At 38.6% G+C, this 22,927-nt stretch overlaps 1 protein-coding gene across 7 annotated transcripts in view; it reads right to left on the bottom strand.

Moving 5' to 3' along the window:
- nlgn1 (neuroligin 1) overlaps window positions 1-22,927 on the bottom strand; it is a 299,196-nt gene that overhangs the window by 198,415 nt on the left and 77,854 nt on the right. For 3 of the 7 annotated variants that reach the window (XM_079856563.1, XM_079856561.1, XM_079856565.1), the window contains exons 2-3: window positions 16,830-17,658; window positions 16,269-16,328 (exon numbers count right to left, since the gene is read on the bottom strand). In XM_079856563.1, the coding sequence (XP_079712689.1) occupies window positions 16,269-16,328; window positions 16,830-17,325 (556 nt within the window). In that variant the 5' untranslated portion in view covers window positions 17,326-17,658. The remainder of the gene's footprint in view (window positions 1-16,268; window positions 16,329-16,829; window positions 17,659-22,927) is intronic. The other 4 variants (XM_079856564.1, XM_079856562.1, XM_079856566.1 and 1 more) reach the window with 2 other exon arrangements.

Here is a 22,927-nt window from a genome sequence, read left to right as displayed (position 1 = left end):
TGTGTAACATCACACATTAATTTTGAGAGATGATTTGCACTTTAAAAATAACAAGTATCATCAGCTCAATATGTATAAGGCAAAATTACATCATTCAGATGGTTTAATTAGGAGTTGGAAGTAGGTTGTAGTTTTCAAAATTTCCTCAGCAAAATCAGCATTAAACGTATTTGTTTTAAAACTAGCTGTGCCCATGCATCTAATTTTGCTCTAAATGACAGTGTATCCTGTCACACAGAAATAATTGCAAAGGGCTGTAGATGGAGTGGCCGCAGCGGTCTGCACTTACAAGAACTGCCACAGTGAAGAATTGATGGGCTTAAACCGTCATTAATATTCAAGGTGAAGTCCCTCTCAGTCTCCAACACTGTTTAGCTGACCCTCCACTCACAAGCTCAAGCCACACATTACTCTTTTCTCTCTGTTTCTGTGTGCCATCACTATTTCTGCCTAGTTTTTTTCCTCTTGCACTCACTCCTTTTGCATTTTTTTTATATAATGGGGAGTAAAGTAGCAGCACTACTAACCTAATTACATTGTTCAGTAGTGTGACAGTACCTCAGCTGTTTTCAAAACCAGCTTTTTTAAAAAACAAATAAATAAATAATAAACTCAACACTCCCATGTTTTGTAATATTGTACACAGCTGAGTGAACTGAGGTCATGATCAAACACACCAAAAATCTCACAAAGAAACAAAGAACCAAAGGAAAGAAGAACAGCTGTTCGCTCAAGACTTGTATTTAAAAAAATAAACTGGTTAAAGAAAGAAAGAAAGAAAGAAAGAAAGAAAGAAAGAAAGAAAGAAAGAAAGAAAGAAAGAAAGAAAGAAAGAACCCCTTAAGAATTTTTTTGCAGCAAAAAATAATAAAATATATTAAAAAAAATAAAAAAAACTGATTTCCTCAGACTTTTTTGCAGCAACAAAAATTATTATTAATATATATATATATATATATATATATATATATATATATATAAAATATTTTATAGAAAAATAATAAAGTATTTCTGTATTAAATCGTGCTCATGTGTTCTCTGTTTTTAATTCAGTTATATACATTATTTGTGTAATATTTTACATAATTATAAAAAAATTTGAATTTGCCCTGTTTAGTAAATCTGGTCCTAAATCTAAACACTTCATCAACCAAATTATTTATAATTGTTATTGAGCCAGATAAGTGCTACTCTGACAAAAAAAAAGTATAACTTTTGATAGTTATATATTTTAAAACAGCATCAATATTGTCCTCAAATTGCTGCAATTTATTAGCATCTTTGAGTACCTTGACAAACTAGAGTTTCAAAGTAGCCTCAAGAACATTGATTTGTACTCGATTTCCCGGCCCATCCCTCATTTTTTGTGGCCCGTTAATGCGATTTCCTGTTCATTCATTATTCAAAGGCTCTGTGTGTGTCTGGGCATTAGGAGCCGACTGCAGGACGTGTGTTACTTTTGCCTCTTTCTGCTTGTTATGGTCTCTCTCTGTGATTAAAATGACCTCTTCAGTAATGACATACACCGCAGACGGACGGCGGAGAACGTGGCAAACTACTGAAGCAGCAAAACGCTGCCGTGACACCGCCCCGAGACGCCCGCATGCCCGCCGATATGTTTAATGAAGGGAGTGATGAGTTATTGATGCCTCCGCTCTAATTAGAGGTCCAGAAGTGTCCGCGGCAGTCATGGCGGTGACAGCAAACACAAAGACGGTCATTGATTGTGTTGGGATGAACTGACTTTGGGTTTTGCAGTCTGGAAGAGCACAGGCACACAACTACTGTTCTACTTGACTGGCACGGGCCTAGTCTGATTAGTTACACTTCCTAGGATCAGTGAAACTAATTACTGGCCTTAACTTCAAAACCAATAATGAAAGGTTTAGGGATGTGGAAAGCGCTTAGAAATTCTTCAATTCAGATTCAGACTGATAATGGTTTGTTTTGCTCTGTCCCAAAATCTAGTGAGCTGCCTTGCTGTCTATTCTACTTAGACACAGTGTTCATTTCGTTGACAAATAATATTCGTCATAATTTTTGTCAACAACGTTTTTTCACTGACGAAAACGAGACGATACCTAAACCAGTTATGAATGACAAAAACTATGACTGACGAAAATGTTAGGGAGGGACGATTTGGGATGAGATCCAGTCAGAACTGATTTGAATTGTAACATGCTGATCTTCCCGGCGGGACATAAGCTGGCATACACTTGCTGCATGTCTCATAAAACGTTCAAAAATGTAAACGTCTGAGAGAAAGAGAAGTGCAGACATATAGATAAAAAGAAAAAGCGTGACGGCGCGAAAGAGAACTCAATTCAGTCCGGTTTTCTGTGTGCAAAGACGACAGCGCACGAGTACTGAATAGAGCTCTCTTTCACATCTTTTCTCGCTTGAATAGACATAAACACACATAATTATGTAGTTTTGGCGAGTATTCACGTAAACATAGTCGGCTGTGTCTTAAGTGAATGTAAACAGTTTTTGACTGTATCAGTGTATTGGATCCTTGCATTCAGCCTTAAAGTGACAGCAGTCTAATAACCTGCTGCTGTCAGTCATTAATGTTAATCAAACAACAAATGAAAAAGAGAAAGATCACTCAATTGTATTGACTGAATAACATTAATAGGATTATTCTATATTTAATTTAATTTAATTTCTTGAAGGAATGAAGAATGTTGCATGCATGGTGTTATTTTATCCCGCTCCTGCCTGAAACGCTCAGGTTTTGTCCCATTCCCACCGGCAAAAACCTGTAGGAAGAGGTCTACGCAGATTTTTCAGTTCTGGTGTCCATTAGCTATTTTTTTCCAATTACCACATACACGACTTTTTAGATCTCCAGTTTCACATACAGACGACAACATTGTCAAAACGATCCCCGTTCACACTGATCTGCGAAAACTACTAAATGGCTGGATACCGTTACATACCGTATTTTCCGGACTATAAGTCGCACTTTTTTTCATAGTTTGGCTGGTCCTGCGACTTATATTCAGGTGCGACTTATATATCAAAATTAATTCAGACTGAGATGAACCAAGAGAAAACATTACCGTCTACAGCCGCGAGAGGGCGCTCTAGTTGGCGGAGTTGTTCAGAAGTGACACCAAGGATGAAGAAAATTATGTGGAATGAGATCGCGGGAGCTTGTGAACTTGTTTACTGGTAACTTGCTTGTTATGGCGCTTTTCCACTACACAGTACCAGCTCGCCTCAGCTCGACTCGACTCGGCTCTGTTTGGTTTTCCACTGTGTAAAAGTTGTACCTGTACCTGCTTCCAGGTACTTTTTTTCGTACCACCTCCGGCGAGATTCTAAGCGGGCTGAGGCGAGCCGAGGCGAGTCGAGTCGAGTTGAGCTGGTACTGGTAATGGAAAAGCGCCAATAGACTCGCTGGCTTATGTTAATTTAGCCTATTCAGCCTCCCAGGTATATGTTCTTTATGCTATTATGTAGCTGAATAACTGTTAATGTGTTGCGTTAACATACCGGACACCTACTCAGCCTGTTGTTCTGTCTGTGTGCTACTGTGTAGTTGAATAACTTGCCTTTCCAGATTAAATGTCTGTTCTTGGTCTTGGATTTTCTGAAAAAAAAATTCTAAATAAATGCGACTTATAGTCCAGTGCGACTTATATATGTTTTTTTCCTCTTCATGACGCATTTTTTGACTGATGTGACTTATACTCCGGAGCGACTTATAGTCCGGAAAATACGGTATTCATGAATTCTAATTTTGCATTTATATTGTTTTGTTCAATTTTGCACACTTTACAGCTTTTAACAGCTTTTATTTATTCGAAGCTGAAACGTCCTCTACTGTATCCAACTCCTGTCTACACAGCACAGGGAAAGTGCATCATCCAATTTGACCTAAGCATGAGCCATGCTTTATATTAAGGGTTTTAAAATATCTGGTAAGATTTAACACATATAGTTTAAAAGCGGCTTTGCTCCGTCAGATGCTCTGACATGTGCTGACAGATAGATACTTGCGCTGTTTAATGTGTTAGAGATGAAGTGCTTTCATCGGTGCAAAACTTACATTTCACAGGTATATTCTCCATCTGTAAATGTTAGAAGCTCATGCAAATATTTCCATTTTGCTGTCAGGAGTGAATCTCCGTTAAACTTTACAGATTTCCGTGAGCGAGCTCCGCCATGCACCAAACAGACAGAGCGCAATAGAATAGGAGCACAATAATTCTGACTTAAAAAATACATATTGCTAAAATATTTGTTGTTGGACAATAAATGTGCCATATGTAGAATTTTAAAAACCTACAAGTAAGTGTATTTTTATGATAGCAGTTACTCTAAGGGGACTACTGTAATGGGGTAATCAAATGTAAGATAATTTGTCTGTGCTTTTGATTGTATTTATTTTTATTTTTAGTGTAGTGAATTTTTGGTTAGAATAGAATAGAGTTAGAATAGTTTTGCACACAATATACCAGAGCCTACATGGTTACATTCACTATGTTTTGTTTTTTTCATAGCCTTCAATATGAACATTGTTTGTAGGAAAACATTGAGTAGGATGTGAAAAATAAATAAAACAAATGCAGATTTTAGAAGTTAGTAGAAAACCGTAGAAAATACCGATATATATATACCGTACCACCATTTAACCAAAAAATACCAAGATATAATTGTTTTGGCCATATCGCCATGCCCTAGTGTAAACGGCCCCTAAAACAAACATTCCCAGGTAATATTTCAATATGTTTTGGCTTCTGTGCATAAGCTACTAAAACTCGCAATGGATTCCAATAAAATTTTACATTAGCATGTTGCTAAGTTAACAGAACAATTAATTAAGCATTATATGCATAAAAACATACAATACACACAAATAATCGGTACAATTCAGCACAAAAAAATTTATAATTATATACATAACCAACATTTCTTTCTACTCTTTTTTCTTCCCTAAGCTTGTTGCAGTTCATTCTGGAATTGTTTTATACTTGAAACATGCAAGCGATACTGACTGAAATTGACTAAAAATAAGGTATCTTTGTTATGTGTGGTTTGGTTTAATTGTGTTTTGGCTCTGTTTTCCCTGTTGTGGGGTGCGTTTCCAAAAAGCATTGTTAGCCAACTATGGTTACAAGTTCCGTCGTTATCAGCATAGTGCGACGAGTCTGTGTTTCCCGAAACCATAGTTCCAATGAACGTTCGCAATCAGCATCGCAAAGTTGTCTGGTTGGAACGACAGCACTCGGCCAGTGGTTAGAAGCATTTCTTTTTTACATGACGTGGACTTAATAAATCCTTATCTTTAACAAAATACACAAGCTGACATTCAGTACAATCTATCTTTTATTTCAAATGTATACAAATGTAATTTACGTCTTTTAGTTTCTGAAAATAGCGCATGTGCGTACATGCTCTAGTACATAAGAAAAGTAAGAATTAGTCCTCAGATGCCATGTCCATACTTTATAGCAAAAAAATAACTAAATCTAGGATTAATTAGATCTCAAACGGATCAATTAAAAAAGTTATTACTCCACCACCTGTGAGACATCATTAACCAGTGTGGTTGAACGACAAAATTGGGACATCACGGTTTCGGGAAACAGCTGTGACTATCTAGTTGACTTTTTCAACGATGCATCGTACTATGGTTGTTAAGCAGCACAGCAACTACTAGCTGGCCTCTGTTACACTCACTCCTCTAAACCTCACTCCCATCCGGGTCACGGCACCAATGTAACCCCGCCACCCAGGTCCTACTCGCCCCGCTCTGTGCGGGCCTCGAACCTGGGTCTCCGGCGTGAGAGTCAGGCACTCTAACAAGGAGGCTAAAGACTGCAGCCACTAGCGTCTGTCACTAGAGCGCCTATTGAGATCAGAGGAGTGAGGTTTACTTGCACAGCGACTACTAGCTGGCCTCCGTTACACTCACCCCCCTAAACCTCACTCCCATCCGGGTCAAGGCACCAATGTAACCCCTCCACCCGGGTCCTACTCACCCCGCTGTGTGCAGGCCTCGAACCCGGTTCTCCGGCGTGAGAGTCAGGCGCTCTAACATGGAGGCTAAAGATGATTGATTACTCTTCCAATGTATTTAATCCCTGAGTTTCCGCAGTTCCATGTTCAGTCTCGTTTGTGTCTAAGTTTACGTGGTTGTTTATATGTTTCCCTGCGATATCCTGAGTGTTCCTAGTCGATTAAATGAAGACTGTTTTGTTCTCGATCTCCTCACAATGGGAACACACAATGTGTTTGCCACCTTTTTTTAATTAAGCTTTTTGGTTTCAAAAAGAATATTATTTCATGGTTGAATTTGTTGTACTTGCTTAAAAGTAAATACAATTAATTGATTTTGTGTGTGATTGTAAGTTGCAAATGATAAAATCACAATAAATAAATGTAAATACATAAATATGAAAGTAATAAACAGTAATTACAGTACAATTGAAAATTATCATAAAGAAATAGCAGATGCATTAAAGTAATGAGAATTTGGGATGAAATAATGTCAGAATGCAAAATATTATAAGGGTCCTAACAGTAGGCTTTTTTTGCAGATACATAATGTATCTTAGAGTGTAACATAATTCCGGTTATGCTTTGGAACATATCTTTACAATGGGAGAGCACAATGTAGTTGGCAACTGGCACACTTTTAGACCAAACATTTGTTTCAAAAGTATATTTTTGTTTTGCATTCATTTTATTTAATTACAACATAATAGTGCCCTGTTCTGTGACATCAAGCTGCTAACTCTCACAGTCTGTGTAGGCTGGTGGCAATTAATAAAAACATTGTTGTGAAACTTCAGATTTGAAGCTCAAAACAAGCACAACAGTGACAAAGTGCCACAACAACAATTTCCAGTATCACCTTTGAAAATGCTGACAACATGGTTTCATATAACGCAATACTGTAGCTTTCTATTATTTTTTCCCAAAGGGTTTTGTCGTCAATAGCCATTAACATTAACTAGTTTTCAGAAAAAGTGCTGCAGATCAAAGGAAAGATGCAATCTAGACATCTTTTCAACCATGCTTGGAGTAAACTTGGTTACTGCTGACTGCTGGTCAGCCAGGCGGGGCAGTTACTTGGGGGTGACCTGCCACTGGATAGACAGTACATCTTTCAAGAGATGTTCAGCAGCCTTGGCTTGCAGACGGATGACAGGATCACACACATTCGATGTAATTGCTGCAGCTTTAGAGGAAATACATGTAGAGTACAAAAGCAGAGGTAAAGTTACAAGGACGAGCACAGATAGTGGCTCAAACTTTCTGAAGGCCTTTCGAATATATGGGGAGGAGAAAGAAGATGATGCTCAGGAGGAGGGAGACTTCATACTTCATGATGAATCTAACAAAAGTGAATCGGAGATGGGAGTAACAAGAGCTTTCTGGTATTTTAAATGGGGACTGTGGCCTGGAATACCAACTTCCCAGACATCAAAAATGTGCATGCCATCTACTTAATCTTGTTGCTACTGTTGATGCTTCAGCAGCAGAAGCTGGAAGTGATGCATATAAGAGACTTTCAAGGTCAGCTTTTGCTAAATGCAGTGCACTGTGGAACAAAACCAGCAGATCAACCTTGGCTTTTGAAACTGTGGAACGTGAGTGCAAACTGCAGTTTCTGCGACCCAATCAGACCCGCTGGAACTCACTGTTCCACTCGCCCGCATCCAGAGGGAACAAGGAGAACAAGCAATCCAAAACATATGCACAGCATGGCATTTATTATAATTATTATTATTAACCTTTTTGTGTTTTATGGTACAGGCTCAATACAGCTGAATTGGGGTTTTTGGCTGAGTACGCTATTGTAATGAAGCCATTACTCAAGTAACTATTACCACTGTTACTTTTACTTTTGAGTAAATATTTCCGTAAGTACTCGTACTTTTACTTGAGTACAGATTTTGGCTACTCTACCTCTGTGTTTAAGACAAAAATATGTACTGTAGGAAAAAACTCAATTGTCATATTTAAAAAAACTGCATTCTTTTGCTCAAGACAGTATGTATGCAATTTGTTTGTGAATTCAACAAACGCCAGACTCTAGGTCAAACGCAAGCGTCTCATTGTCATCTCAAGGTGAAAGAAGCATTTAGACAATCTCCCCTGCACACGCACCATCTGCGACAGTCTGTCCCTTCCCTTCCTCTCTGCTTTTTCCTCTCCACAAGGTTCAGTTGTTGTCATCTACGTTATGAGAAAATGCTTTGAGCTGATCTGGGAACAGCGCCAGGTGCCACACGCCAGTCTGTTTCCTCTAATACGCTCCATTTTAGCATAAACTGTAATTAACGCAACTTGGCACTACACTTAGCACAGGAATTTTACAGTTCAGACCAATGGCTTAAGAGCTGAAGAACACAACGCCATTGCTTGAAATAGTTATTTTTTTCCTTATAGTTTTATGATATTTTCCCTTACATAAGCAATACTTTTATGCCAAAACTTAAAGGACAGAGTGACATTTTCTGGGGGCGGGTGGGAATTTAAAAACCGAGTATGCAAAATTAGGACGAGGGACGAGTCATAAATCAGCAAAACAGCCAAGAACTAAATTATACTAATCCCACTAATACAACCAGAAATCCCAAATCTACTGGAAATCTAAATTTAGAGAGTGCCAGGTTGGAACAAATGTCTCAGCTCTGGAGTGGAAAATAGTTTGCTTTTACTGCATTATTACATCCATGTCTTTACTTAGTTTAGCCTCTTTAGAATTAAAAAACACTAATAGTATATCTCATATGTCCATGGGGAGGTTTATCATGGTGAGTTTTTCATGGTCTACCACTGATGAATGACTTTGAGTGAAACTGAGACTTGCACTCATGTTAAATCAAGTGTACTCAGGTTGTATTTGCATCTTTGATGGTTGCTTAAAACAATTTGAAACAGTTGACCAATCAACATACTGGTCCAGCAGACCAATCAGAATACATTACGCTTTACAAGAGGGGGGTGGGCGGGGGCTTCATAGATACAGGAACTAAACAGACTGGGAAGAGAGGTTCTGCAACCGTGTAAAATATGTGAAAAATTATGTCAAGCATGAAAATCTATTCTAGCCCACCTCAAAAACAAAATCAAAACTTTGTAAAAGGGGAATGATTTTTTTCTGCCTTCTCCGTTCTCTTTCATTAAGGCATGACTTGCATGTAAATCTGTATTGTCAGATGAAAGACTGGTTTCCCAGACATCTAGTTTGGGCAGTTTCTAGGGGTCATGAATAGGGAAATAAAATCTTCCTTGATCTTTTGATATAAGAAGAGACATATCATTTGTACTATCCATTGTACTATATAAATATCCCCTATGTTTCAGAACTCAAAACTTTCTTGTTAGTAAAAAAAACAGCTTTAAATGAAACCAAGCTCAGAAAACTTTTTGTCACATTGTTACATCATACTGCAAAGAAAGACCACCTCTACAGAAGATCAACTTTTACACCATTGCCTCTTTAGCCCCGCCCACCAATTTACGAGAGAAAGGTGACGCGTCATTGCTTGTCACGTGACACACTGCAGCAACAACAGCGCTGAATGAATCTGCTTTTATGTCATTTTTCCTTTTTTATTCAAAATATTCACAAATTTGTTAGCTATGGCATGAAATATCTGATATTCCGACTGCCAAATATATGCAAGTGGAAGTGTTTTGTTGTTTAAACACCTTTATAACGATCGAGTTAGTTGAGCTGTATGCGCGATGGGCGCCGCCATGTTAGTTTGAGCCGTAGACGCAGTTCAGAGAATCGGATCTGTTGGATTTACAAGACGTGAATTCATCCACTTCTCCCGAAATATAAAAGTAAGTGGCTGGTGAACTGGGAGAAGAATAGAGTAAACTTTAAAGTTACTTACACAATATGTATCTGATATGAATAAAACGTGTTTAATTATAATGGAAAGGATTATTATTGTCTCTTCCATAGACATCAGTGTGTATTTTACAAACTCTAAATGTATTGTTTCTTTAGTAATTATGTGAATTTATATGTCTGAAACCTAAAATAAACATTACGTGGTTGAAAACACTGAAAAGTCGTGATATATGACAGCTCTGAGCGCGCCTGTCTCTGGCTCAGCGCTAGCCAGCGCGCGAAAGCACATTTGAATTTAGCAGTTGATCACGTGATGCACTGACCGTTCTAATCACACCGGTGTGATCGTACGTGCGAAAGGGTTAAGACATGTGAAACATCCGCGTTTGCTCATCGCCTGTAGGGTTCATTTGCAAAACGTAAATGTAAGAAACGTTTCTAAGATGATTATGACGATGATTACTATTATTTAACTGAAGTTATGATTACAAATACCTTTATATGAATGTATTTTTATTCACCGGGATGATAGAATTGACGTCATGAAGACGTAAAAGAACTGGTGAACCGTTTTTTTGAACCGGTTCACTGAAACAAACCTTGTGATTCTTGTGATCCTAACATTAAAGGGGGGGTGAAATGCTCATTTTCACTCAATCTCCTGTTAATCTTGAGTACCTATAGAGTAGTATTGCATCCTTCATATCTCCAAAAAGTCTTTAGTTTTATTATATTTATAAAAGAAAGATAGGCTGTACCGAGTCTTTCCGGAAAAAACCGAGCGGCTGGAGGCGGGCCCTGTGGGCGAAGCTAAAGCTGTGCTAACGCGCCGAGCTAGTAACAACAACACACAGAGACAATAGAAGCAGTTTTACTCACCGAACCTTTATCATTGTGACTGCTCGATCCTTAAGCATTAGACGATCTGCAAATCCGTCGATCTGGGCTTTGTTTATAAAACAATCATCGTCGAAATGCAGGGAACAAACAGTCTACACAACTCCATTTATGCTCAGGAAAAACAAACTCCATCCACTGGTGCCTTAACGCCGGGTTCTTTGGGAATCTGTGCAGGGTTGTCTTGCCCTGGCAACCAAAAACACACTTCTTTGGTGACATTGGCTTCCCAAAAGCCGGGCAGGACGCTTTGATGGCGAACTGCTTTCGCTCTCTTGCTCTGGTCTACGAGTGCGCGCGCGCCCGCGATCTTACCGGAGAAGTGCCCTTAGGACCCATATAAGGAAATTCCGTTACATCTGACGTCACACATACCCATACTCGAAAAAAACTTTCCGAAACTTGTGACAAACCGGAAGGACAATTTTTGGCACAGAAATACTCCTTCAAACGTACAATTTAATTTTTGAAACTTTGTTTATGTTTAGCATGGGAATCCAACTCTTTAACAGTGTAAAAAACTCAGTATGCATGAAATAGCATTTCACCCCCCCTTTAAGAAAGCGTGGATGAACTTTATTTTTAACAAAGTTACAGTCAGATTTACACTGTTCGTTTGTTCGCTTCATTAACTGCGGAGAGAGTGAAAATAAAAGATGATGCAGCACCAACTACATTGGATCTGACGGTAATGTCATAACACACAAGTGTGAGTAACAATGTTTTTATCATGTCACTATTGCTTTGTCTGATATAGATTGATATGTACTGAGTATTTTTACTGTAGTGCCTCAGTCAAACTGAATAGCTGTGATAATTGTGACTTGCTGTTCTTTCCTTTGCTTTTATGCGGTTAATGCATTGGATTATTAGATATGGGAAAATGCATGTATATAGAGAGCACTGTTTTGTTATTGTTTTGATCTAAGCCATTCGCTGTAATCCTGAATAAAAGGTTCAATGAGCGACATCTTCTGTTTCGTCATCAGTAGGACATTACCACGTTTCATTTTATTTAAAACACGACACTGCTAATAAAAATGTATACATTTTTTACTTTACCAAATTGGATGAACTATGAATAGCCTAGAAGAACGACAGTGTAACAAACGATGGTACATTCATTCATAATTCCTTTTACACTAAACACCGTAAGTCATCCTTTGTCAATTATAACTGTGGTAACTCCAAGTACTTCAACTTTATTTGCCACAACTAAGGCTTATAAAGCATATGTAATACACAAAAATGTTTCACATTGTCAAACGAAATCAAAACAAAGTGTTTGAAAGAGAGGGTCAAAAACATGATAGAACATATAGCGTACTACTTCTAAATTAGGAAGTTTTTTGATGTTAAAATCTTATGGACATCAGATAACTTTTTTTAATGCAGTTCATTACAATAGACTACAATAGACTATTGATTGTTTTTTGAAAATGATGTGGTAAAGGCTGAGGATGAGAGTGTGTGTGAGTGAGACTGAATCAGTGATTAGATTTGGATTTTCTCTGATACAAAATGATCCAACAGTCTGTTGTTAGTATTCATCAGTCATGGTGAAATGGTTCCCTCATTATTGATTCAAACTGAGACATTATCACCTACACAACATGGCCCTCATGTCACACAGGAAGTTCATACAAAAGCACAGTGAGCAGAAAATGATTCTGAAACAACGGTGAAAAGCATAACCTACAGTAATATTACTCTGTTCCACGCCTACACACACATTCAATATTCAAATAGACTCTGAACAAATAGATTTGTGAGTCAGAACACTGGGACTGCTAAAGAAAGCCTATTAAAATGCATGGTAAGTTAGAACAGGGATAAATAGGAGGAATTTTTGCGCCCACCCATATAACGGTTTTAAAACATCATGTATACAGAAAACAAATTACTTATTACTAAATTGTTAATTAGTAGTGTTTGCTAACCTTTTGTTTTACAGAGACGAAAGATACAATACAATCATGTGGTTTGTTTAGGAAAGGCATTATTCAGACTCATATTTATTAAGGTGAATCTCATATACTGTATATATAATATGGCATGTGATATGTGTGTGTGTGTGTGTGTGTGTGTGTGTGTGTGTGTGTGTGTGTGTGTGTTGTAAAATGCATATATATATATATATAAATAAAATATATAAAATACCTATTATTGCTTTATGTAATTTGTTATAGTACCAACAATTAAATTAACTGATTTTGCATGTGCTGTAGCTCATTGTAAGTCATTATAAATAAGTGTTATGAATATGAATAAATGTAAAAAAAAAAAAATGCAAAATATGCAAAATATTGCAAAATGTTTTTTTTTTTTTTTTCATTAAAAATATTGAGAGAAGATTAAATGTGCTCAAATAATGTCACAACAAAATAATAAACGTTTTTTTTTTTTTTAATTAATTTGTTTGAGCAAAATATGCAGATTTTCATTAGTTTTTAGAGTAAAATTTGACCTGGACATTTCTTGTCTGGTTTCACCTATTAGGACCTAGGTGTTGGGGCTTTTGTAACTACCCATAATACCCTAGCAACCGAACATTAACACCCTAGCAATCACACACAATGCCCTATCATGATAGCGGTGGGATAAATCACCACTCAAATTATACAGAAAATGTAAAAATCTAGATAATCATTCTTAAAAAAGAAGAACCAAATAAGAACATGTAAGGTGTTCCCTGCTAGAATAGAACAAATATAGACATCTTTATCTAAAATCATTACTTGAAAAACACTATTTCCAAAGCCCCAGGATTGCAATACACCATAGCCTATATAAAGATGAATGTTCCTATAAAAGACTTCCAAAACTACATTATTACATACCGAACTCTACACCTTTCTCAATAGACTGACTTTCGAAACATCGCATATCCCACAGAGAGAATTTTGATTTAAGTCACAGCGAGTTATAGCGAAGCCCAGGTTATTCTGATCACCGCATGTATGTATGATTCCAATCTGATTTCCTTTGAGAGTTGGACAACCCTGAACCAGAGGAATCCTGTTGCTGTGTCACACTGCGGCTCTTTCCGCCCACGCTCCGCCATCTACTGCAAGCCTCCAAAACAAGTGTGACAAACCTCTTACTTACAGACACAAACTCAGCCTCGCTTTCTCACACCTCTATCTCTACGCCCTGCCAAGACGATCAAGTTTCTCTCAGAGTTTCTGCGAGCACCACCCCCGGCCTCAATACAAACAGACGTCTGCGCTCATCTCCACCCTCGCCACTAACCCTGGCTCCTCCGCGCGCCATTCACCCAGCCAAGATACAGCGAATTTCAACTCGGTTTTACAGACCATCTCAAAGGAGGGTGCAGAGAGGAGGCAGAAACTGAGAAGGAATGAAAAAAAAATCCATTCCTGTCTTAGCGTGAAGCAAGCATCGCACTTCCCTTAGGACTACCATCAACCATTACAAAACTGGGACAGAAAGAGAGCGAGAGAGCTTATTGACGGACACTCAATTCTTGTGACGCAGCTAAATATCATCTGACAGTGTCACACTAGAAATGAAAACCAACACTATTAAATTTTCATTAACAGAAGCCCCTGTTACAAGCTCTGAATTAATTTTTAATAGCTTACCGTGGCTTAATCTGTTGTCTTTTTATCAACAAACATTTTGATTTATGCGACAGTCTGCTATGCGGTAAAAACCTTGAATAAAAAAGGCACCGATTAAATGTTATGTTTACATCGTCCTTGACAGTAACATCCTTGAGTTAGCAATGCCGCTGTGTCCGTTCACGCCGTTTTAAGGTAGTTAATTACACATAGATATCGAGCCAACACCGTGCTGCTGAAATCCAATAAACGCCGTTCTTATCTATCAGAAGCGTAAATGCAATTAGGTATCAAAGGTTTCAATTAAAAGTATTAAATGTAGAGGTGTGAATTTCAAATCCAATTAAAGCATGAGTTAGGGGTCCGAAAATTAAATCTCATCACTGCATTTCCCCCCACGAGAAAGCACAAGGCACAAATTTTCCGAAACAGCATGTGGGAATCCTAAATGGAAATGAAATTTGTTCACAAAAAGACGTATCATTGACAATTATTTCTCAGTACACACAACTAGAGCGAAGGATTGATCTAACGGCACATAAACAATGAATCAAGACATGAATCAAGTGTGATATTCATAGCAAAAGAGAAGGGCTTTTACATCATTTACCCAGAAATTCTCAATCTGAGCAAATTCCTCACTCGCGCCTCTCAAAGCCACTCCATCTAACGTAGCAATTTTACTAAAAATTGCCTCCATTATTTTTGCAGGCAGAAGAGACAACTGTTCTTTGCCGTTAAAGCAATCCCAGTTGCGATGATGGTGGGTCTTATTACACAGCATGCTGGAAACATAGCTTCAACTGCAAACATCAGCGATAACACAATGGCAGCATGTTTACAACATTTTTAAAGCATTCATATTAAACCCAGAGCAAGATGCTATCTGTGCCCTCATTGGCCTTCACCTACTTAGATGTGTGCAAATGGACTGAATTCTTTAGCTGCTATTTATTTATTTATTTTTCATTTCTTAATGGATAGATGTTGGATTTGCTTTGGTTTGGCCTGTAGATTAACGCAGATGGAAATGAGTTCCCAAGCCAGATTTTCAGTGACTGAAAATCATTGACATTTAAATGTGGTTAAAACAATGTCAGTCATTGGGTCAATGTTAAACAAAATTGAAACAATGATTGAAAATCAACTGTCAAATCAACACTGAAATTTAACAAGATAGAAAAAGTAACTAAGTTGACACAATGTCAGAATATCAATGTTGATTTGATTTGCAACATTTAAAACATAATTCAGCAGTGATTCAACCTTCATCTGCTTTGAATAATCATTGAAATGCCCGATGGATAGTTCACCCAAAAACTGGTGGTTTTGGACCCCACTGACTTTCAGTGTATGGACCAAAAAAGTTCTTCAAAATATATGAAAGAAAGTCAATAAAATGATGACAGGTTTTTTAGTTTTGTTTTTTGACCTATCCAGTTAACCACAGTATGCCAAACAGGAAGTTTTGGGGGAAATGTATTGTATTTATACATTCATTGATTTTTGCCATGTCAGACCAGCAGAAGATAGGATAATGTTCTCCAGCTGGAACGTTTTATGATTACTCTTGTCGGCAGGGAGGACGTATTAACGGGATACTTTATATAAAGCGAGCTGTCAACAAACCCAATGCTCGGAAGGGGCCAAGGTAGGGTACGTCAGGGTGGGGGAGCTAGAGACATTATCTTGATGAAGCTGTGATCAATACAGCCAGTGTAAGCCAATGAAATCCAGATAGCATCTCTTTTAATTGAGATTAGACTCTGCAAGTTCAAAGTGTGCCCATCTGATTTAAGAGCCGGCTCGGTCTCCCCAGTTGACTCTTCATGGCGGGAATCAATTATGGTTTCTTCTCTGACATGCGACCTCAGAGAGTCGAGACCTGGACTGGTGCTGTAGAGAGGGGGGAGATCTTTGCCTGTTCTCTTTTGGGATTTATGTCAGTGGATACATACCTCCTTTTCTACAAATTTTCTTGCCGGGTTTTCTGGCACATTCCTTGGATATTCTTTTTACTGCAAAATGAATAGAAGACTAAAAAATAACATGGGAGTCCATTATGGACATCAGGTGCATGCAACAGCAAAACTTGACTGAAAGAGGAAGAGAAGATTTTAACGAGAAGTTCTCTAACTTAAATCATCATCACCATCATAAGTACTGCAAAAAAATGCTCCCCTTTTATAGTTCATTTTGAAACATTACGGGCTGTTTATTCTAAAGCTGTGTTTGACTAACAAGTAAAGGGGGGGTAAAAAGAAAACCAACTACCTAAAATGGACGTGCTGCAGCACACAGAAAGATTTGCATGTGCAGGGGATGGTGGGAAGGTTAGGACACACATACAGCCTCGCTCACACACACACACACATTCACACATTAAGCAGTGGCATGCATCGGACATGCAGAGATCATGCTTCTTTTTTTCGCTGCACTCACTACATTCTGCACAGAGGAAACTGACACAGTGAGATGACAAAGACAGGTCTCTCTGTCCTGCCCGCACATAAACTCACCATCCTCCGTTGGCACATATATGTTTAAGAATAAGCAGTCCTCGCTCTGGTCCTGTACGTAGGACGACACCACTTCAATACTGTTGGTGAACCAAACTGGCAACATAACATCCGGTAGCCTGCCCTCCAGCAGGGTTTGGGGACAAACGGGAGCAAACTGAGTAGCGTTACGGATATCTGACCACGAAATAGGGGGCTCAGGAGGTTGGAAGCGCCTTTCGCCTGTTGGGGGTGCTGCGTAGGGAACGCCCAGGAACTGGATGACAGGCCCCAGGATCTCATTGTTGAGTTCTTTTTTGAATCCCCGCAGTTTGCCGTAAGTCATAGTGACAACGGGGTCCGTCTCGTCCAGTTTTTGCGAGGCAGTGAGATGGGCGTGCAGGGTTAAGCCTAATATCCAACACAAAAACGGCAGGTCCAGGCTAGCACTGAGGCCTAGCCGCGGAAACATGGCCCTCCAGACGCCACCCAGGCGGTTTGGTCGTTGGAAGGGCATGTTCAATCCTCTTCACACTAGTCCCACTAACAGCGGCGGCACTAGTTTATATCCACTCGCACAAAAGAAACGATCAAACCCAAGATGCCAGATGTTCCAAGAGCGAAGCTGTCAAAAATCTCAAAGCCTCTTTGCATGGCAAGTATTCCCACATGGATTTAAAAACGGATTCAAGCAACATCTTTATCAGAAAGCCAGCTATTCGTCAGGTCCCATCCTATTGACAACGTAGCTTTCCATCCTGGCTACGTGCGGGGCAGGGCTGGGGGAGGCATTTGCAGCAGGTTGTCCACAGATAAATCAAGCCCGGTGCAGTGGTTGGTCTATATCCTGCTGAAAAAAAAATAAAAAATTAGTGGTGAGGCAGATGGGAGAACGGAGCTTTATTGGCGTCTGTGATCTCGTGTGCCTGTTATCAAGCAGAATGTTCTAGGATCACAGCTCACTGGCATGACACAGCATCTATTATACAGACCCAGAGTCAGTTAAGAGGAATCTCAGCCAACGGCAAATCAAATACTTCTCCAATACACTCACAGCCTGAAGTGGTCATATAATAAAGCAGTACTTAAGACACAATATTGAAAAACAGTCGGGGGAAATCTCACACGTAATACATCATAAATGGTCAAACTTTTTTTTTGCAAATATTGTAAATTATTTATTCAGAAATAAATGTTACAAATCTGAAGTTGTCTTGTCATAAAGAGGTTGAACTATTTCCTGTTATGGGTTTTTTGTCCATGTTGGTAGCACCACATCACTGTGATTTGGTGGACAAATACATACACACACACACACACACACACACACACACACACACACACACACACACACGTCATGTCATTGATGAACCAATGAATCAATAAAATGTCCTGTTGTTTGTCGTGATCATCGTTGGATTAGACAATAGCTATTCATTCCCATTACTGCAAAGATTCAGATATATTACATCAAGAACTCAACAAAGTGTAGTGATAGGCTAAAATAAGTCAAGAGGAAACAGAATATCGAAGAACAGCACAATAAAACCCTGCACATCCATTTAGTGCATCAACCTCACTTCTGAGACAACCTTGCAAATGTGCAAAAACTAAATTTAGATCCCCCCAGAACACAAGTCTTAATAAGGAATAGAGGTTCATTTATAACCGTGGGCGAGTCTTCCCCAGTGGACGCTGTGACGAGCGGATTCAGAACAGGCTTTCGCTCAGCACAGTAAATGAGTAAAGCACTTCTGCTTCCATGGTTCTACAATAGGGTTTATGTTCCACTATAATGGGGCATTTGTCTTGAGTACTACTGTACCACCACACACAGCCTCCTCTGCCCAATTCCCTCCAACAACCATTCATGATGACTAGCCGTGGAAGAGTCAGCAGATCCGGTCTGAGTGCCACACAGACAGACAGGGAGCAGACATGGCTGAATGGAATAGCTGGAACTGACCTTTCTTAAACCCGCCATGTAATGGCGTCCACAGACAATGCTTAAAGAGCCTCCGTTCTGTCTGATCACAATATTTGGCCCCGAGGTCTAATCTACTGTAATGAAATGGAGCGATTTCAGTAATAACTCTGCCATTGTGCATTTTGTTAATGGTGAACCAGAAACTGACAGCATTTTATTAAATTCAAAAGGTTTTAGGGGCAGGGCCGTAACTAGAAATAGATCACAATGGTCTCCTACTTTTCCAACAACTAACAGTCAGTTAGTAATGTCTATTTACAACTAATTTATCTTTTAATAAAATGTGGGTTGCAATTTATTTTAAGGTGCCCTTGTTACAGTGTAATTATACAAAGAAGTACTGAGTAATATTAATTAACAATATGTACTTATTATATAATTGAGTTTTGGGTAAGGGTTAGTTGCTTTTAATTATGCATTATTTGCTGTTAGTAATTATTACTATAATAATAAGTGTAACACACACACATACATACATACATAAGCTGTGCATATACACAAGTTCTGTAAAAAATGTAATAATTAAAACAGACAATACATAAAATATTAATATATTTTTTAAAACTGTCAAATACAATAATGAATGTTTGGTTTCATCCTATATCACATGGTTCTTGCAAGTTGCACTCGAGTTCAGTCTTGCAGAGAAACATGCCAAAAACAAACCCCACTCTGCAAAACTGAATGTGTTAACTCAAGTGTTTTATTTATCCATGATTAGTCAATCTCACTTTGGCCCAGTTGACATTTCTACTCCCCTCACTTCATATTTCAAAACAAATTGCTCCTATTGACGGTAGCCTATCAATGACAGGCTTCAAAAAGATGCAAAACAGTCTGTTCCATCGCATAATTAGATGAACGGATAAACAGACGCAAGATGAGAAATCCACTGCATTGATTGTGTACTGTATTGTTAATGAGCCTATAAAATCGCCTAGGAGATTTCTAAAATAGAGCAGAGAGAGAGAGAGAGAGAGAGAGAGAGAGAGAGAGAGAGAGAGAGAGAGAGAGAGAGAGAGAGAGAACTCCAACACTACACTACAAGTCTTTATTCCATGTCTGCTATTGGTCCTCCTTGTGCTGGCAACCCACCGAGGCATGGACTCTACAAGACCCCTGAATGTACCCTGTGGTATCTGACAGCAATACGTTAGCAGCAGATTCTTCAAGTCCTATAGGTTGCGAGGTAGAGCCGCCATGGATCAAACTGGTTTGTCCAGCACATCCCATGGATGCTCAATTGGATTGATATCTGGGGAATTTGGAGGCAAGGCCAACAACTTGAACTCATTATATTCCTCAAACCATTCCTGAACAATGTGTGCTGTGTGGCAGGGCGCATTATCCTGCTGAAAGAGGCCACTTCCACCAGGAAACACCATTGTCATGAAAGGGTGTACCTGGTCTGCAACAATGTTTAGGTAGGTGGCACGTGGCAAATGTATGTCCACATGAATGGTCAGTTTTTCCAGCAGAACATTGCCCAGAGCATCACACTCCCTCAACCAGCTTGTCGTCGTCCCCCGTGCATCCTGGTGCCATCACTTCCCCATGTAAATGGGACTCATTGGACCAGACGACCTTCTTCCAATGCTCATGTATGTAGATAGACACATGTCAAATTTAATTTCACAAAATTAAGTGAAGTGAACTATTAAGTAAAAGACAGATAGACAGACAGATAGATAGAGAGAGAGAAGGAGAGGGAGAGAGAGAGAGAGGGAGAGAGAGAGAGAGAGAGAGAGAGAGAGAGAGAGAGAGAGAGAGAGAGAGAGAGAGAGAGAGAGTGTGTGTGTGTTTGTAATGAGGTCAGGTTTGTCTCAAAGGATAGAAAGAGGGCCTGGGGAACTGAATTGAGAGATAGACATATGCCTCCTCTGAGACAGTACGTAACAATCTCAGTTGGGATCTTAATACAGTGTTCCCTTGCAGACAAATAAAGAATCCACAGCACAGACACTGTACATCTCCATAGAATAAACACAGTCTTGAATTTCCACTTCAACCTTTCGTATGGTATGCTTTTGCTTGCCCTCTTACAGGTACATCTACTCATTCTGAAAGCAAGGACTGGTACACTGATGACATCACCCCCCATCCTCTTATAAAAGTTTTGATAGATATGAACAACTACATATGCAAATTTGTCTTAATGAATATCTCTCTAAAGTATTGAGGACACATTTATCACGTGGTCAAATATAAATAAATACAATCTGGCAAAAACATCTCACTTTAAAATACATGAATTTAAATCTTCTTCTTTCATCACTTAAAACCCACCACAAATATTTGTTTGTGAAATGTTTTGCTGTCTTTCTTTGGAATAAATGCTACTTAGTTTGATATTATTTCATATAAAGCAAAAACATTCTTATTATTTCCCCAGTGGGTATGATATTTTTGTCTCAATTCTTTGATTGTTTATTCTCTTGAAGTTTATTTTTTTTTTTTTTTTAGTCTGTTTCGTCTTTTGTATTTCTTTCTGCTTGAAGTGCTTATCTTGTAGCTCCTGCTGTGAGTTGTCCAGTTAAAGACCGAGAGCTCTTAAAGCAAGGGTCCGTGAATCTCAGTTACAGTCGGGCCGGATCTAGGCATGGGCAAATGTCCACCCAATCAGAATTTAGGCACAGATCTTGATAATCTTCTCTCTTTTTTACAATTTGATCATTGTTTTAAAACAATCTGAGACTAAGAGAATCTCTGTAATCTCTGTACAAGACTGTGTGTTGAAAAGTTTTAATGTAGGTCTGTGGAATGCCCCAACCAATAAAAAAAATAGCACTAGAAAATTGTAAAAGCCTATTTTTCTTTTATTAGTGAAAGTAACGGCGCGGCACGTTATACACTCAGGAGGTGCTTCAGTCTGTAGCAGAAAAGCAGAAGCTGAAAATCACACAAATTAAAATGGGCAGAAATATCAAGGAGCAAATTACGGAGAGTTTAATTTATCTTCATGAACAACATGAGCAGTTGAAAAGCGCTAGAAAACGCATTTAAGAACGTATAATTACTGGATGTATGGAACAAGAACATAATACAAGTGTATAAAATGCACATGCATAGTTCAGTTAAAACCTTGCTGTTAAATCGAATACACAAGGCAAAATGTCAGCTGAACATGTTTTTGTGGTAAAAAAAAAAAAATTACAAATGAATGTTTTTTTTCTCACTAACATTTAGATATTTAAATTGAAAAAAATAAAATAAATAACAATAAAAAGAACTAGCTAGGTTTGCCGATTACCTTAAAAGTCCATAGATGTTGCCTTCATTGCCTGTCATTAAACCTTTCTCTTACAAGCGAATACAATATGTCCAGGTTTCCTGTTTGTTCATGTGACGTTCGGCTGCCTATGGCTGATGAAAATTTAGCTTTGCCATCACAGGAATAAAATGACATTTTACAATATATTAAAATAGAGAACGTTATTTTAAATTGTACTAATATTTTAAAATTTTACTGTGTTTTACTGTTTTTGATCAAACTAGCCTTGATAAGCAAAAGCTTCTTACACAAAAAAAAAAAAAAAAACTTTCTGTCCCCAAATGATGGATGGATGGATGGATGGATGGATGGATGGATGGATGGATGGATGGATGGATGGATGGATGGATGGATGGATGGATGGATGGATGGATGGATGGATGGATGGATGGATGGATGGATGGATGGATGGATGGATGGATGGATGGATGGATGGATGGATGGATGGATGGATGGAAGTCAAAATACACATCTACCACCCGGATGGATGGATGCTTTATATGCAACAATAATGCATTTTAGTTCAAATACACATCTACCTCCCACATGAGGAACACATGACAAACATTCTATGTTGAGGAGACAATATTCTCAACTTTCTTAGTGTCAACTTCCATCATACTGGCATCTGAGAATAATGGAGCATGGTTCTCAATTACAAAGGTGGTTCGAAGTGGAAAACAAATGGCTGATTATTTTAGCGAATGCCGTCAGAAGTTGTGAACACAGGCCAGAAAAGTGAGTTACTGCAGCAGTCGGTCAAATCTGAGGCCATTTCATCAGTGTTTGCTTAAGGCCCGCACAAGCTCACACTCACCTTAATGATCTCATCTCAACCGCAATAAGACTTTGAGAGAAATT

This window comes from Squalius cephalus (genome assembly GCF_949319135.1).
Source record: "Squalius cephalus genome assembly, chromosome: 22".
Lineage (NCBI taxonomy): Eukaryota > Metazoa > Chordata > Actinopteri > Cypriniformes > Leuciscidae > Squalius > Squalius cephalus.
Note: the sequence above shows the minus strand (reverse complement) of the source record. Positions and strands in the feature narration are given on the sequence as shown.